The following is a 16,610-nucleotide window of genomic DNA, read 5'->3' as shown; positions in this document are numbered from 1 at the left end:
CCGTGTTCAGCTTCGTCGATATGTTGCGGACAGTGAAGCATCCGACGACTTGTGCATTCTCAGTTGCAATGAATGAGCTGCGTGCCGAGATGAACTGGATGCGAGTCAGTAAAATTAACTAAAGACTGACTCGGAGAAGGGTAGATCACAATATTTGCTGCAACTGGAGCCATCCCAAGTGCAAATATAACTGCAGAGAAGAAATATTTTATCCTCGAGTCTTGCCAGAGAGCGTACACACGGAGAGCAGAGAACACTGTGCAGATAATCGATCAGTTTTAGGATCATTAGACGGCGGATGCGCTCACCCGAAACCAGAATCGTAGCCGTCAGGTACACAAACATTTCGAGGGTGTAAATCGGTATACACCTTATATCAGGCGCAGCAATGTTTCATTAGAGAACGTCTCGCTAGAAAACGTGATGTACACCTGTGGAGCAGTATCATAAGCTCAATTTTTCCTTAAGCATTAGCTTACTCACACAAGACTTGTCTATCATCGGGCAGTACAATCGACAGAAGTGGACCCAGGACCATGAGCCACCGGATAGACAGTAACAGTAATGAGATGGCCGTGAACTTCCTTCTCCATACTGCCGCAATCTCCTGGTCCAACGTTATGAGGTATTCATAGACTACAAGGCCTGAGAATGAAGGTTATTCAGCAGGTTTTAATTGAGGCTCAGAGATACAGCAACATACACAGCAGTGAATAGGACACATTGTATACTGTCAGACTGAATATGTAGCTTGTGCGTCAGAGACAGAGCATATATGCTTCGGGGAGAGAGGCCTCATACGCTTCTTGAAACTCCTGCTTCACGGTTTCACTTGACTGGGACATGTTGCCTCAGCTGTGGTGTAAGGAAGTGTGCTGGCAGACGCGGAAAGGCGAACTCACATAGAGGCTATATATAATATATTGAGTCATATGCAGTGCTGCGAGGCAGTCCGCCAGCGCAGGTCGCGTGGGAACTCCCTCTGTTGCAAACAGGTATTTCAAACTACTTGACAGACAGATAGACAAGCTGAGTGCCCTGCGATCAATACAGTCATAGATATGCATCTGTTTGGTGTATGGCAGGCCTCAGTGCAAGCACGCTGCCATTTCAGCTTCATGGATCAATGGAGGGAATTGAAGCAGCGTCTCGATTTGTTAGACCATCTAATGAAGATGCTAGAGAGATAAGAATCATTGCGGCTGTCATTTTAGGCTGCATTGCGACTCGGGTGCCCTGGGAGAGGACGAATGGCAGGCCTTCCCATGGGCGCATCTGAAAAACGTCTGGGTGTTGGAGATAACTTGGATTAAATGATACATCTTAGCTTGCCTTGGACGTTATTGGGATCTGTCCTGGAGGTGCTGATCAACATTATCAAGGCACCCAAGGCATATCGGTCCGAACCCAAGACGCGACTTCAAGGCGCTTAGTAACTTTTCCTGGCACTCACGCTAGTCGCTACCGTTGCTAGATTTGACGATGGCTCGTTCCTCTTAAGATGCTAGCTTTTTTCACCCTCAGTTCTGTCGCGCGCTTTGCTGTGCACTTATATGTCAAGTAACGAGATGTTACCAGCTGGCCTTGTGCTCGCAGTTACTCTGTGATGCTCATCCAGACGCCGCGGACCCCCTGTCGTGTCTTCTCATCAGGTAAATACGTCACGCCGCTGTATGCTCCGAAATCTTCACGTTCAGCCGGTCAAATTATATGACAGATCTAATTAGAGTTCAACGTTCAACATCTCACCAGATGTTGCAAAGGCATTCGAGTGCGCGATACTCATCGCAATCACAGGCATGGCAGTGCTGATGCAGGATGTAAAAGTATAGCTAGATCTTCCAAAGGTGCATGATCCTCTTCTCCTGTTAGGTGCTGCACTGCACTTACCGGATGTCACCGTATATAAAAGCATCGTATTCACTACCAAGATCACACCGCGTCATCACCACAGTCCTGATCGGATAGTCGTTCGAGATATACACTCCGCGGATCCACACTGTCCGGTCTGCATCCGAGCCGCCGTCGCCGTGCGGATCGGGCACGGTGTCGACGCCGGAGACGAGCTCAGCCGTGACGACGCTGCGCAGTGAGGGCGCGCAGCGTGGGGCCCGGAAATCGTGATCTGCAGGTCGACATCGGCGGCAGAGTACGCGGCGCGGATAGTTGGGTACGCGAAGGGGTCTGCGCTCTGGCACACAGCAGGTAAATTTGACTCCAGATGTTGTTGTCAAAGTCGTTGGAAGTGGGTTCGTAGGAGAGTATCTCACAGATTGCATCTGTGAAACGTCGCTCAGCTTCGACATCAATATGAACTTGAATTACACGGCTATCGCTGAGAATATTGTTCGTTTGAGCGCGCACGAACTCTTCCGATGTCTCGACGTTGACGCTGCCCTTGGTAGTGGCCTAGCCGGCAGTCCATCTAGGGATGCCGTCGCTGATGACCTCGGCTGCGTTCGTTTCGTACGAGACAGGCAACGTATGGGATGTTTTACGTGCATAAGGTTCGCTTCTGCGGTTCCGGGAACAACCGACTCACGACAGACCGAAAGACCGTGATCGATCGGGCATCAGATCCCTAGCTTTGAGGCGTTTCCGCGCCTGACGCACTGCCATCTGCCTGCCACACATGTGGGCGACAATTGGAAGAAGCAGTACGACAGCTTGACACTGCGCAACCTCATATGCGCGTTGTTACTGTCTAGTGATCACGGTTTGCCATGCTCTCCGTAAGCTCTTACATCGCTGTTTTGGACCGCATACACATTCATCCTCGCAGGTTCCGCAACTTCTGCCCTGTTTTTCGTTCCACCAAAGGGTGCGCCAAAGACTCTGCGGACCGTGTCTTAGTACCCTCATTCGTCTCACAGCTGCGAAACCGGATCAAGCTTCTACGTCGAGGCACTCGACGTCTCGATCTCGTCGGAGGCCGTCAGCGCGGTCGAGAATCAAGAGATGAATAAATTGGACGTCATCATTCGATGTGTGAATGGCTTGGGGGAGCGATGCACATGGCCCGCGTTGTGCGCGCACCGAGCTGACTTTCAAGATAACGGCATTCCGTGGACGGGTGCGTGTCGTTCTGATGCATACAATTTGCGCATTTGCTCAGTAGCTCAGCTGTGAACAGGAAGACTTCCAAGGATATCTTGTGTACTCAATGTAATTTAAGTCTGTGAGAGATTTCAGAACCAGGGACGTTGTCGTTGACGCTGGTACTTCTGGTGTGGCTATCACTCCCAGTACTCCTACACAGATCTTGAAGATCAATGTGTTTGGTGCAAGACACGACATCTTAGGCTGCGCAGGCAGCGCCATCTGTGAATAATTTTTAAGTGTCTCACATTTGATGCTCAAGCTGACATTCACGCAGGCGCGGCCATTGTCCAGCCCGAAATACATTGTAGATATCAATCCCGGGGCCCGGCATTCTCACTCTCCTAGGTCGGTTTATCAATAATCTCGATGTCCACCCTAACCTAGCGAATGTCCAGTATCAGACTGAGCAGACCTCCCGCAACGACCGCGACCTCAATACGCACTCGTTGCCCTTCGACCTCCAGTGGCCTATGGCCGAGTGCCGCGCTGCACACATCTGAGAGTTCGACAGATACGTGCCGTTCCGCGCCACTCTATGGCACATCTGAGCCATCGTAGGTGGCTACTTGACGGCCTTTCAAAAGTCAGGCATATGCTCCGCAGCGGCAGCGAGAGCGACGAAGAGGTATCCCACCTGTTTGTCACGCGTGGCGGGGGTGCTACAGCAGTGTGTGGGTTCCTTGTTGGTCTTTCCGCGCTACTTCTCAAGATGAACAGGGATGCGCTGCGGGCGACGGCGCGCGCCGGAAGATCGCCGACGGCAAGATCAGGGTCAAGTGGATCATGCCAGGCGGCGGCAGCGCGTTTACGGGGCAGAAACGAGCTGTGTGCGGGTGCCGTCATTGCCGTGGGGTAGGTGTGTGCTGTAACCATGGACATGCAAAACAAAATTCATGTGCTTCGCACGTAGCTTCGACAACGCCTGCGCACCAATCCATTGACTTGTCGACGTCGAGATCGGCACAATGACCCCGCCTGTGTGGGGTCTCAGTGACAAGGGTGGGCTGAGGGGTCCCTGGTGCAAGCTCGAAGGCCTGTCGAACATGCTGCTTGTGATGGGGCGCTGCTCCTTCCTACAGGTGGTGCAGGCAGCTTTCTCGTAGTACCACTTTTTCTCGAAGATCTTGGCGTTGCATGGAGCTCGGGGTTGACAGAATTTAAAGAGATCAGAGGGGCCGTATGGGATACGCTATGCGGCGCCAGTTTTATCATGACTGTTGCACGCATGCTGGCGTTCGACGTGCTCCATGTGAGCAAATTTGTCAAGATCAGTACCAGTAATCGTAGCTATCCACGGCGTGAGCTTGTCCTGTTTTGTAAGAGCGGTTAGACAACCTCCGGCGTTGACAGAGGTTTTGTACGTCAGCGGCTCAAGCTCATTCCGATGAACCAGTAGTGCCCATTTTCTACGTCTGCCACATGGCCATAGATACGCATCCACTTGGTCTACAGCAGGCCATGGCGCGGTTACAGCATCCTGCAATCTCAGTTCTCTGTAAAGATACAGGGAGTTGATGCACTACCGCAGTTTGTGTAATCATCTTACCTGCTGGAGTGATACAAAATTGATTGCAGCCCAGCCTTGGCAGTTTGCCTTCACCCGCTCGGAGTCCGCCTTGCCATTATAATATCACCTTTTAGAACAAATGCAGATGGAATGGATGAGATGCTCCATCCTGAAGCCTGTTGAAAATGTGGGCTGCCATTGTGGACTACACTGCCGGGAGGGGCAAATGCGCAAGCGTTCGCAGTCTATCGGCAGGTATTTATCTATACTACAAATGTCTTAGGTACAAACGTGGGTGCAATGTGAGATGAATACAAATAAACAGTGTGTGCACGAGGCATCAGTGAAACACAAGCTCAAAACGCGAGTCTAAAATTCAACAAAGCCTTCAGTGGCAATGCGTGTGAATGCTATCGTGATACAAGCCCGGTCGTGACACAGACCGAAAACTTTGGTGGTAACAATGCACGAAAGTGTGGATTCAGAGCCCCAAGGTACGTACACAAGGAAGACTAATGGGCATGGGCTTTGTGGCATCTGAGGACTGCAAACACGGGGCTAATTAGTTAATATTTTCACCTGAAAGAGGCACAAAAATCGGTATGAGAATAGAAGCTAAAAAAATTGAACACTTTCCAGTAAAAACATACGATAGGTAAAACCTGGAGTCAAACAAAGACACCTTTTTTTGGTGAATCTTGTTGTAAAAAGTTGTTCTGCTTGTAGCAAAAAGAGGTACAAATACCACTGGGCTATCCATATATAGAATAATAAATATATTTTCTATTGAGATATGTACAAAAAAAGGTATACATCTACTATCTATTTCCTTAAATAGGAGAGCTGACTTTTGTCACAAAAGAACTGCAATACAAACACATTAATTATTTTTTGGCGTCGCCGTGTGTGCCCACTGACACGTTCACTGGTCACCCACTAGTCGCCCGCTAGTCGTCCACTGATCTACCTGCCGGTTGCCTGAACAGCGCCTGCGAACGCGAGCGGGTCAGGCGATGTGAGCGGGCACGCTGTCCGGTGTGCGCAGGGGGCATGGATCTAACAGCACACTGGCCTGTCTGGGAGGGTCATTGCTGCCAGGCGACGGCCTGTCCTTGAGCGCATATGAGTACTGCTTGAAATCTTCTCGAACGACTGTTACGCAGCTTTTAAGGCGATATGTGAGCTGGTGTGCTGCGTCCTGGAGCACATACACGCACCTTGGCGTCCACCAGCATCTTATTGAGATGCTCCCAGCCGTGCGCGATGTCAGAGACATGTGCACCCATCTTCAAGATGTTGGCCGCGGTGCGCACCGAGCTGCCCAAGAGTGGTCGAAACAGAGCTGCTGCTGAGTAGGTGGTACCAGGGGCGAGTACATGACGACAACCAGGGTGGGGGAGGCTTGCCGGTGACGGTGGTGAGAGAGCTCGAGAGTATGTGCGCCCGCGCATTGCAGCAGACAGGGAGAGGGTCGCGTCTGGGGGATTTGCTCACGTTAAAAGTGCCGCTGACTCCCAAACGCCACAAGACTGCGACGCTTTGTCCGAGTTCTACAAACTCCGCTTCGGACCATCTGAAATCAGCGACTATCGGAGTGAGGTGAAGTGGGGAGTAGAGCTGTATTCCAGTGAAAGTTACGTTTATGCGAATGGAGTGTGAGCGAGAAATGTATTAAGGGTGGCAATAAAGCGGGGGACAGTGGCTAATACAGTAAGAATGACAAAGGAGTAGGGGGTGGGCAGCAAACTATCGAATGAGCCAAATTAAATATTCACGATAATGTGTTTTATGTCCTTCCGCCTATAGTAGGGCGGTACGAATGTGCATAAACATACCTGCACATGCGGGGTGTTGTCATGGTGCTCGTGGGGCCGCTTCATGTCACCGCCAGTGTGCGACGTTGAGCTGTAAAGGAATGAGCAAAGCACCTCGCACGATACCAGCGAGACTTACGTAATAATGACACGCCATTTCCCCTCTGCACGAGCAGCCTGAGCAGCCTTCGACTTCAGTACCTCGTCCAGGATACGTTGCTGTATGTCCGGTTGCGCTGAGTACCACCTACTGTGAAGGAACAGCACTTGGAAGTCACCACTACGCAAGATATTAGTACCACTACAAATGCACGCAAAGCACTTACTCCACAGCCGTCCTAGCCTCGAGCTGCATGAGCTTCTCCACCATCACCCTTCTAATCCTAATCTGCCTCTTTGCATGGTCGTGCTGAGCCTTGGACGCGTACAGCCGGCTCCACTTGCTGGAGTTGGTTGCAGATAACGGCAGAGGGCGACTGACAGGTCCTACGGTCTTGCATCGGTGTAAGGTGAGCCCGGCTCATGTCTAGTATGTGGCGGCTCACCTGAAAGGTAGGCTGCACTTGTAATGCAGCCCAGGCACCAGAAAACGCGCAAGATGCGAGTAGAGGGAGGGCGCGGAACATGGTGGGCGCAACGCTGGCTTGATGTGCGATACGAGTGGTGAGCAAACCCTAGAGAGAGAGTGGCACGAACGCGATAGATGACTGGCGCCTGTTTCCTCTCAGCGACCACAATTCTCGTGCAGTGAGCAGCCTGCTTTGCGCATCAAGGTGCCGCTACATTGGCCGCCGTACCTGTAGATGGAAACGCAAACTACCAATATACATGCACGCGGGAGAGAGGCGCCATGTTGCTACTGACAGACCACACCAACCTCGACTCGCTCGTTTCCAACAACACTTTCGCCACATATATGAAGAAGCTCAGGACCGACAACTTCCGAGGGGCGCACCCCGCCACCAGCACCATCGCCTCTATCCTTGCGCCTCTATCCTTGAGCTCTACCGCCAAACAGCTCACGGCCATTGTAGAGTCTTTTCTCTCTCACGCACACTCGATCCAATCATGGTGGCAGATGATGACGACGGAGGTGGGGATGACACTGACCCTGGGGCCAAAGATGTGAGTACGGCAGACTACTCCAAGCCCTTTTCGTAGCTAACCTAGCTTTAGGTTAGTGGCCCTGTCGATATCGTGCTCGACTACATCATCGCGGTAAATGCAGTCTTTTGAGGCTAAGTAATTTACTGAGTACCAAGCAGAATTCTAATGCAGATGTTGCTATTGCATGTGAACGTGATGTGAGCGCTCTTTTTGCTGTACGTGACGCAGTCCTTTCGTGGTTGCATTGTTATTTACTTGACATCATTGCTAGCAGGGGTTTTATGACAGCCCGGAGGATCTCTGACAATGATTGATTCTTAGCACGCCAGAGATCGTGGTTGAAGACGGCCGTACGTTTCTCTATGATCCGCGGAGTTTGATACTGACAAGGTCGCTAGTGGGGACACTTTCCCTGGAAAAACCCATCGCACAAGAGAGAAAGGCCATCCTCCACAAAATGATGCAGCAAGCGAATGCTCAAGCAGAGACGCAGACAACCAGGGCAATAATGGCAACGGTGATGGAGGTGGTCCAGCCCGATGCACCTCGCGCGTTCTACATCAAGAACCTCATCGGTGGAGGCCAGTGCTTGCTGGGCAAGGAAGCAGCGATTGGTGGCGACAAATTTGATTGCCGCACATGTTACTCTTCGATGACGACCTCGAGGGCGGCTCCATTACATCTGTCTCGTGGGCTCCTGGGGGCAAGCTCCTTGCGACAGGCTCTGACGACAGCACCGTATGAGTGTGGAACGTCAAGACCGGGCAGCTCATCCAGAAGTGGCAGACCTACAACGACAACGTCTGGTCCGTCGCCTTCTCGCACAGTGGCACCCAGATCGCATCGGCCTCCGGCGATAGAGCCATCATCCTCTGGGACCCGCATTCCCTCCACAAAGATGGCGAAGTCGGACGGCTCGAGGGGCACAAGCTCGATGCCTGGCAGGTTGCCTACAGCCTCAACAGCAGCAAGCTCACGTCTGGCTCCGTAGACAGCACTGTTAGAGTGTGGGACTCGCAGGAGAAGCGACTCCTGCTCACGCTCCAGGGACACACGGCGCAAGTCGTGTTCGTCGCATTCACAGGTGACAGCAAGCGGATTGTGTCGTGTGGCGACTCGCGTGGGATCATCTGGGATGCCGACTTTGGCGTGCGACTCGTGACGCTCGATGGGCACACCGGCGGGATCTGGAGCATGGCGATGAGCCATGCGGACAATGGGTCATCATCAGCAGCGAGGACCACAGCACACGGATCTGGGACATGAACACCGGCCAGGAGCTGATGGGGATCTACGAGCACACTGGCTCGATCTGGGCCGTGTTGTTCTCGCCAGACGACAGCGAGGTCGTGACCGACTCGTACGGCTCGACGCTGACAACGAACAACTCATCGTCTCTATCGACTGAGGCATTGTCAGCGAAGCAATGGGTTATTGAGTTTCATTGGCGGTACTTCTAGTACTTGACTGGCAATATTGTACGCAGGATTGTTGGTGTTGACATCTCAATGACGTCGCCCTTGTACATGTTCTGGGAACTCAGCCAGCGGCAGGACGTTATGCAGCGTTTGCAGGCTGCGATCGACGAGGTCATGCCCAATCTGCACGTTATTCTCAAAGCATTCTCAATATATGCGAGTACCTGAACGCCTTCGTCAAAGAGTGTAAGCTTCCGTAACTGGACTGATAAACACAATACTCACGTGGTACACAGCACTTTGCCTATACGGCACCGTGCCATTGCTGCTGGCTGCGTGATGCCTCCAGATGCGATTTGTCGCGGCGCAGGCGTGAAGCATGCACAGGACTGCAGAACGTCTTCCCGAGCGCGGAGATACTCCCACCTGAGCGCTTACTTGCGGACGTGCACGCGGAGCATGAGGGCAAGGAGGTGCGGCTTGCGAGGTGCGTTCTTGCCGTGTTTTTGTGTAGACCGGAAAGCTGATGCGAGACGGCAGAATGCACTATTACTTCATACCGTTTAGTGTCGGCACGTGGCTGTGCGACGAGCAGAAGTCCGGAGCCTCGAAGTCGGCGCGGTCAAGCATCGAGTGGGAGTTCGCAGCAGGATAAAACTCCTGTCGTGAGGGCACTCACAATGCTCTGCGGCGTATGCCCAGACCGCCTCGTCGATGTCTTCTCGCGACAGTGGCAGGCTGATCTGTCATCTTTTCATATCAACGGGCATCCTATAGACCATCAGATAGCAGTACACACCATGCCAATAGGGACACTAACCTAACTGAGGCTGTTACCGGTGGGCAATGACCCGCGTGTATCACAGCCGCAGCAGGACGTGCGCTCTATGAGTGGAGCACGATCTCGGACTCCACTCGCTTTGCTAAGCTCTGGCGAGATCTAAGATAGCAAATTGTCAGCAGGACCATCATGGTCGGGAACGCACAATGGTCTCTCGGCCAATGCTATTGACTGGCGCATTTTCGATGCAATACATATCAGAATCGCGAGAATCAGTGGTGACAGCGATGAGTCGCAAGTGAGCGTTGACAGTGCGGTAAGCAATTTGTTGTAACCAAGGTCGCGTAAGCCCCCACAGGTAGTTCCATGCGACCCCCCATATACGCTCGACTGGAAAGCCCAGCATGCCCAATCCAAATACCCAATAAACGATGATAATGTATTGTGAAAGACGGGGTGCACAAGGAAAGGTATAGGCAGTTGCTAGTCCTGATCATTACATTTCTGATAAGTGTACGATGTCGAGAGACAGAGAAGTAGACTCACTCGTAACAGTGGTAATACAACGCAAACATCTTCCGACATGGGCCATCTGGCATAGTGTCCTATAACCCAATGTAATTGAACCTCTTCTAGGTCATCGTCTAGTCTTGTAGAGTGCAGCTGGGCGTCGTAGTCAGGATAAGGGGAAAATGGGTCTGCAGTTCCCGGGAGTGCCGCGAGCTGTCGCTGTACAGCAAGCGTTACGATGCTGTCATCGTCATATATATACTTGATGCTTCCAGCCGATTGCGGCCGCGAGGCGTCACCTCCGGCCCGGTACAAGATAAGACTGTTGCTGAGGTGAGTAGAGGAATGGCTGTACATTGTATTAGTATGAGGGGTGTGCACCCGGAGTACGACTCGAGCTTTCTGAATCAGGGAGAAAAGGTCTGGTGGCGTCACGACTGGAGTTCTTCGCGAAGCGGTGACATCCTCGAAGAGAGCAGATTCCTTGAATTTATTCCTGAACGCCTTGTTAAAGACCACTTTGCATTCCTTTATGACTGGTAGAGCGTCGGCACGATTCAGCCACCGCCGAAGCTTGCTGGTGGCTATGAAGGACTTCATGAGAGAGCCTTCCATTTGACCTGCGAGGAACAAAGTTTAGGATATAACTAAGGAGTAAGCTCACTGCGGGCGTACCGAATTTATGATTGCTCGGGAGGTTTTGGAGGACACCAACTAAGCGTTCAAATGGAAAGCACCACCACGATTGGATAGGTCCATATAACAAGAGGAAATCAAATATGTGGAAGGCAACATGTTTGTTGGGGCGCGGTCGGACATGAGGGAAAAGAGTGTGAAGTTTCGAAACATACTGACGAATGTATTCCACGTATGCCATCCTCCTGCGGGGAGTCATATGGTGCATCTCAGCAACCATTACGGCAGATACGAGAGCCATCGTGTGATCGTGTGATCCAATACCTCCTGCCACCGATTGAGCGTGGATGATCGAGGGGCCTGCATGCCTTCACCCCACAAACTGACGAGCGCCACAGGGAGAATGGTTGTGAAGAAAGTACGCCACTTGTCTGCCTTTAAGCTGCCTGCCCCCTTAGTCCCAAATAAGACACCAAGATCAGCGGGCAGGGAGCACAGCCAGGAGGGTTTTACCATGTCGCAGATCACCTCCTGAATGCGAGAGATGACGTCGTCGTTGATAAGGCCAGCCGTGATATTTGGAGATGCACTAACAAGAGGTTGGTCGCAACGCCAAGCCACCAACGCTGCCGCATAGTGAGCCTTCTGCGCCCTGATAACACCAGGAACACAGCTGAGATCTCGACAGACAAATGCCAAAGGCTTGAGATTCTTCTTGAATAGGTGGTCGCGTAGTGTTTCGAAGGCTATCACTTGAGCTTGCGGATCTGAATCCGGAACTGATTGCTGCAGGAGAGTATGGATCTGCGGAACATGCTTTATATTGTGGAAACTTCAGCCGGTGGATTTGTTGATGTCGGGGATTTTGAACAGCCACGAGAAAGCGGGAGCCTCAGACTTGGTCTTGCTGGCTTTAAAAACGGACAGATCCAGGGCTATGCGACAGTGCATCTTGATGAGTCCTTCGTAGAGACAATGCATGGTGTCCACGACAAGCATCCGCGTTGGGTCCCAGTACGGCAATCTCCACAGCTCTGACCATCGGACGCCGTGGGCCTGGAAAAATTTTGTCCTCTCAGAGACTGATGCCGCATCTCTCCATTGTTCGGCCCAATGACAGAGCTGGTTGGGATCGCGATGTGGCCAAGACTCAAAATCAGTTCAATGGAGATGTTGCTTGCGATCGTTAAAATTACATATGCTGCAGAACCAGTCTGCCCCATGACCGGCAAATGCAGTCGCCTTGCGACCAGCGGGCAAATCGAAAACACCTACGACAATGCCGGATCGTGTGAGACGTCCGTGAGAGTAGCCAGCAGTCCGCGTGAGAAACACTCCATCCGTCCAGCTCTTCTCCATATTGGGGACGAGAGGGCGCATGTAGTGATTGAGCTTCTCCAGCTTCGGCTCTTCAGGCTCTGGAACGATCCCAGCAAGGTACATATTCTCCGGCTTGTAACGAATATTGGGGGGTAGGTTCAAGCAAGCCATAGCGATTATTCCCAATGATGCTTTAGCACTATGCAAGCTCTTTCCCTCCACAGAGAAGAAATCAACGAACAAAGCAAATGCGTATCGTCCCTTGCCTTCAGGGCGATCAAGGAATAGAGCGTGCTGCTCTTCATCGAAGTAAAAGTCCTGCACGAAAGATGCCTCAAAGATACTGCTCGTGTGGGGCTGCGGATCATCCTTGGTCTTCATGAACTCGTCACAAGTCTGATCCATTACTTGCTCGATGTGCTCATCAGACAAGAGTCCGGCCAGATAATCATTGAAATGCTGGTAGACAAAGGGCTTTAGAGGGTTGCGTGCTACATTATCCGAATCCTGCGACTGGAGAAGCAACGCGTCGCAGATACCTTTCCCTGGCTTGGGCACATTTGTGCATCGTTCTGGATAGATAGGATGGGGGGATAAGGGACTGAAAACGGGCTCATAGGTAAAGTGACAATCAGGACATGCCGCGTAAACCGTCGTCCGGCCCTCCAGCCTGAACTTTGCCAAGGTTTGTCTTAAATTTGAAGGCAAGTGTACCAGAAGCTGCGCACGGTAATCGTCAATTTTGCCATTACGGTCCCGAGTGGCCAGAGCAACCACCATCGACAGCAGGGTCATAATCATATCTCCGACTTTCTGACTAAGGCCCAATATCACCGTACATACAACTCCTATGAACACGGCCACCTGGGCAACGAGAAGAAGCCCATCTACCGGAGCCTCATAATACTGACCTTTATAATAAAGTTAGTCACCTAGTAATCACGTTTAACTGCCTCTTACTAGTGTTATACGGAGAAGAGTGAGCTTTGCCACCAGCCTCATCGTCCAAACGATGTTTCAAATGCGCCAACTCCATGCGTATGACCACCTCGCGCTGCCGTACTTCCTTGCCTCCACGTTGGACCTGATCTAGAGCCTCGCATATCTCTTTATAGCTGGCGTGTACTGTCTCTAGGTTCTCTTGTGGTGAGAGAGAAAGTCGAAAATTGCACGCGGATATACGACGAGCTATGTCATCAAGGATCTTCATGAGACCCTCCTGATTTTTATTGCGCTTGCGCGAAACGAAGGGAGTTGCAGGACTATCCGTTGATTCAAGAATTCTTGAAACACTGGTGCGGAGGTCAGCGAGAGATGGGGGCTGAAAGACATTGAGAGTGGCGATTTGCTGCTGGACGTCTTGGCGTGAATGCCACAGAGGATCTGGGCGAGTAGACGATTGTCCTCCGCCGTCTTCAAAAGCAAGGTGGAAGATCTGGGCTGTTTGGGCCTCCATTGAGTCGTCAGCGTTGAGTTCAGTGAGACTATCCGGGGGGTTCGCCATGGACTGAGGACACAATTTCTTCCCATGAACTGTATGAAGCAAGTACTCTCGTTCAGTCATTCGCTTGCCCGAAGATCCGTGGACAGTGGTACACTCCATGCAGGTACAGACTACGGGAGGTTTATGGTGTCTGGCCATGATATCGCAGTGATTACAAAGCGTCGCCCTGTGACTGTACGTTAGCACAGAGAGGATTGCGTTCGAATGTGAGATCTTGCACATGACAACCACAGAGCACAGGGCTTGCGACAGGTTGAATTAAACGGAGGATTCGCGAGGTGCAACCACGCAGCATGGAAGTTGCCTCTGAGCAAGCTATACGGCGCGCTACACAGTACGACCACGCAACGCGTGAGTAGTTGTCGGACAGGCCGAACAGTGCGCTTCGCAGTATGACTGCGTAACATTTGGACGGTCGTTGGATGAGCTGGATGGTGGGCTGCGCGGTAGGACCACGCAACGTCTGGAAGGTTGTCGGATGTGCTGGATGGTGGGCTGCACGGTAGAACCACGCAACGTCTGGGAGGTTGTTGGATGAGCTGTGCGGCACGACCACACAACGTCTGGACAGTTGTTAGATGAGCTGAATGGCAGGCAGTGCGGTACAATCACGCAAGCTGTCTTGAGTTGTCAGATGAATCGAAAAGGCCGTGTGTACAACCACACAATTCGCAGAGTGAGGTTAGAACATTGTCAGACGGGACAAAAGAAGCGAAAACAAGCAGCGTGGGAATAAGGCTGCTGGCGCTGACATATTAAGCGCCAGCTATTAACGGAGCGCCCGCCTTCCTGCTGCCGTTTGCCACCCAATGGACCGCCGCTGTCCTCAGCGTAAGACCATTTTACTCGCTCACACATACTGCTACATCTAAAACCATTCACTAACGAGCCGTAACATTCCCATTGACCACAGATGCAGGTGTCTACACATCTACTTAGCGATAGCCCGCTCGTTGGAAGAGGCATGAGAAACTCGGCAGCTGTTCATGGCATTTGCACTAGCCATCGAATTGAAGGGATTAACTTGACTGTAGTATTAAAAATGAGAGCCTTAATTACTGTGTAATTGAGTACGATACATTGTTTGCTGAGATACACGTACAATAAGCTACTTCAGCCGCCCCTGACGTAGAACAATTTCTGCACGTCGGCCCGCGCAGCCACCTCTTGTTTACACTGGGAAGATAAGGACTTGTACCAGCTGTCAGAGTAGAAGAGTCTTGGCAGCCCTTTCACTGGCTGACGCGACAAGAACAAATTGTGACCGCAAGTCCTGGGGAGAGGCTTCGACTTCCGATTCAGCTGCCTGTCCAGCCAATGCTCGTTGTCGACTATGCTTAGCTCTGCTGCGAAGTCCCTTCTCCATGGCATATTCTTCGTCCGATATTGCTAAACCAAATCGCCCTCCTCCAGATTGCTTTCGTCGGAGCTCATCCCGTCTGGCCCCAAGGTGGAAATCATATGGCGAAGTGACGCCCACACTGCAAGCTCGACCGACTCCTCCTGCGAATGAGCCTCAAACCTGTCATTAACCGTCTCGAGACGCCTCGCGAACTTCTGAAGGCACGTCAGATACCCCTACCGATAATGCAAGAATATTGTACTTACATCGACGCGTCTCAGCCTTTGCCAAGTCTTCTTCTCTGTCTGTTCCTGCTCTATCAAGTATTGCGCCGTTGCTTCATCACCAGTCTCGAGACTTCCATTCGCTTTGAGCTGCGCGTTGACTTGCCTCCACTTAGTGTGCAGGGTTTTGCACTTCGAGCTGATCATATAGATCCATAGATCTTCTAGAATCTTGGGTAGCTCCTTCATCCGAGCACAATCGCGTACCATCCTCTCCCAAAACAAGAAGACAACTTCGCTATTCCATGGCAATTGCATTGAACTCGTCATGTCCAGTCGAGGAGCGTCCTTCTCCGGTCCAGGCGCGTTTTCAATCTGGAGTGCGAAAGCAAGGCAGACGTTGGGATCAGTGGAAAGCACCTTTGCAAAATTTGGGTCTGTGCCTTCAAAAGCGAACACCGTTCTAGCAAACTTGTGCACAGCATCCTGTATTTCTGCTTGTAAGAATAGATTTACATCGAGTTACAGTTACTCACCGTGTATGCCTTCTTGTCCTTGAGCTTCTGGACCTTCTGTTGGCACTCTTGGAGTGACAGATATTTGAGTTTTTGCCCGGAAGGTGTATGGGTAGCCATACGAGGTACAGGATCTCCTTGCTGTTCTGACACTGGCCGTGTTAACTCGGGCTTCCCCATAGGATACTCAGCTAGCGGCGCAGCTGACATTCCTGAAGGAGGTGCAGAGGGCGCGCGCACATCTAATGATGCGGTATTCATAGGCTGGATGAAAAACCTTGTCTTCTGCGTAGTATGAGGTGCTGTAGATTTACGCAGCTGTGCTACCTGTTGTAGAACAGGCGGGTTTACCAAACGAGGGAGCGAGGTCTGTCCGCCGACCAGCGCACCAGTATAAGTGCTGTTCAACGGCGTCGTCGAGGTTGGGGTCTCCAGGGATATTGTAGGGAAGGCATGGCCCATGGAGCGATCAGGCGCAATGGCGGATGTCTTTGTGAAAGGAGCTGGAGGAGGCAACTGTTCACTAATCACCTTCCCTTTTGCCTTCTCTTTTGCCTTCTCCTTCGTTATCTGAATGATGAGTAAGTATATGCATGCATGCAAGCAGTGAAACTGCACTTGCCATCAACGCGTCCAACTTGGCGCATGTGCTGATGAGGAGTTGTTCATTTCATGCGAGCTGAGCAGCCGTCTTCACCTTCTGCATTTCATGTTCTGCGAGCATGGCCTGGAGGCTTTGATCAGACATGTCAAGACAGGTTCATGTGACAATGCACCTGCAATTTAATCTCATACTCCCTCTGAAGGTCCCTCATGGACACTTGAAACTC

General features: G+C 51.6%; 4 protein-coding genes across 4 annotated transcripts; 1 reads left to right on the top strand and 3 right to left on the bottom strand.

The window, feature by feature from the left end:
- Positions 1–5,615: 5,615 nt before the first annotated feature.
- On the bottom strand, positions 5,616–7,049 carry PHACADRAFT_189351 (uncharacterized protein; the record flags this gene model as incomplete). Its single annotated transcript, XM_007389628.1, has 7 exons — positions 5,616–5,761; positions 5,827–5,844; positions 5,923–6,226; positions 6,445–6,514; positions 6,563–6,703; positions 6,750–6,916; positions 6,969–7,049. The coding sequence occupies 7 exons, from the start codon at positions 7,047–7,049 to the stop codon at positions 5,616–5,618; spliced, it is 927 nt and encodes a 308-aa protein (XP_007389690.1).
- A 224-nt stretch (positions 7,050–7,273) lies between these two features.
- PHACADRAFT_189350 (uncharacterized protein) lies at positions 7,274–9,603 on the top strand (the record flags this gene model as incomplete). Its single annotated transcript, XM_007389627.1, has 9 exons — positions 7,274–7,548; positions 7,605–7,641; positions 7,702–7,727; positions 7,852–7,880; positions 7,929–8,219; positions 8,276–8,679; positions 8,736–8,944; positions 9,319–9,435; positions 9,489–9,603. The coding sequence occupies 9 exons, from the start codon at positions 7,274–7,276 to the stop codon at positions 9,601–9,603; spliced, it is 1,503 nt and encodes a 500-aa protein (XP_007389689.1).
- A 609-nt stretch (positions 9,604–10,212) lies between these two features.
- On the bottom strand, positions 10,213–11,176 carry PHACADRAFT_23641 (uncharacterized protein; the record flags this gene model as incomplete). Its single annotated transcript, XM_007389493.1, has 3 exons — positions 10,213–10,233; positions 10,276–10,859; positions 10,915–11,176. The coding sequence occupies 3 exons, from the start codon at positions 11,174–11,176 to the stop codon at positions 10,213–10,215; spliced, it is 867 nt and encodes a 288-aa protein (XP_007389555.1).
- Positions 11,177–12,231: 1,055 nt separating this feature from the next.
- On the bottom strand, positions 12,232–12,681 carry PHACADRAFT_56546 (uncharacterized protein; the record flags this gene model as incomplete). The annotated part of the gene is made up of 1 exon (XM_007389567.1): positions 12,232–12,681. A coding segment is annotated over one exon (450 nt), but the record flags the coding sequence as incomplete, so codon positions are not given.
- Positions 12,682–16,610: the final 3,929 nt, after the last annotated feature.

The sequence above is a fragment of the Phanerochaete carnosa genome (assembly GCF_000300595.1).
Source record: "Phanerochaete carnosa HHB-10118-sp unplaced genomic scaffold PHACAscaffold_1, whole genome shotgun sequence".
Classification (NCBI taxonomy): Eukaryota; Fungi; Basidiomycota; class Agaricomycetes; order Polyporales; family Phanerochaetaceae; genus Phanerochaete; species Phanerochaete carnosa.
This window is presented reverse-complemented; position numbering and strand designations above follow the sequence as displayed.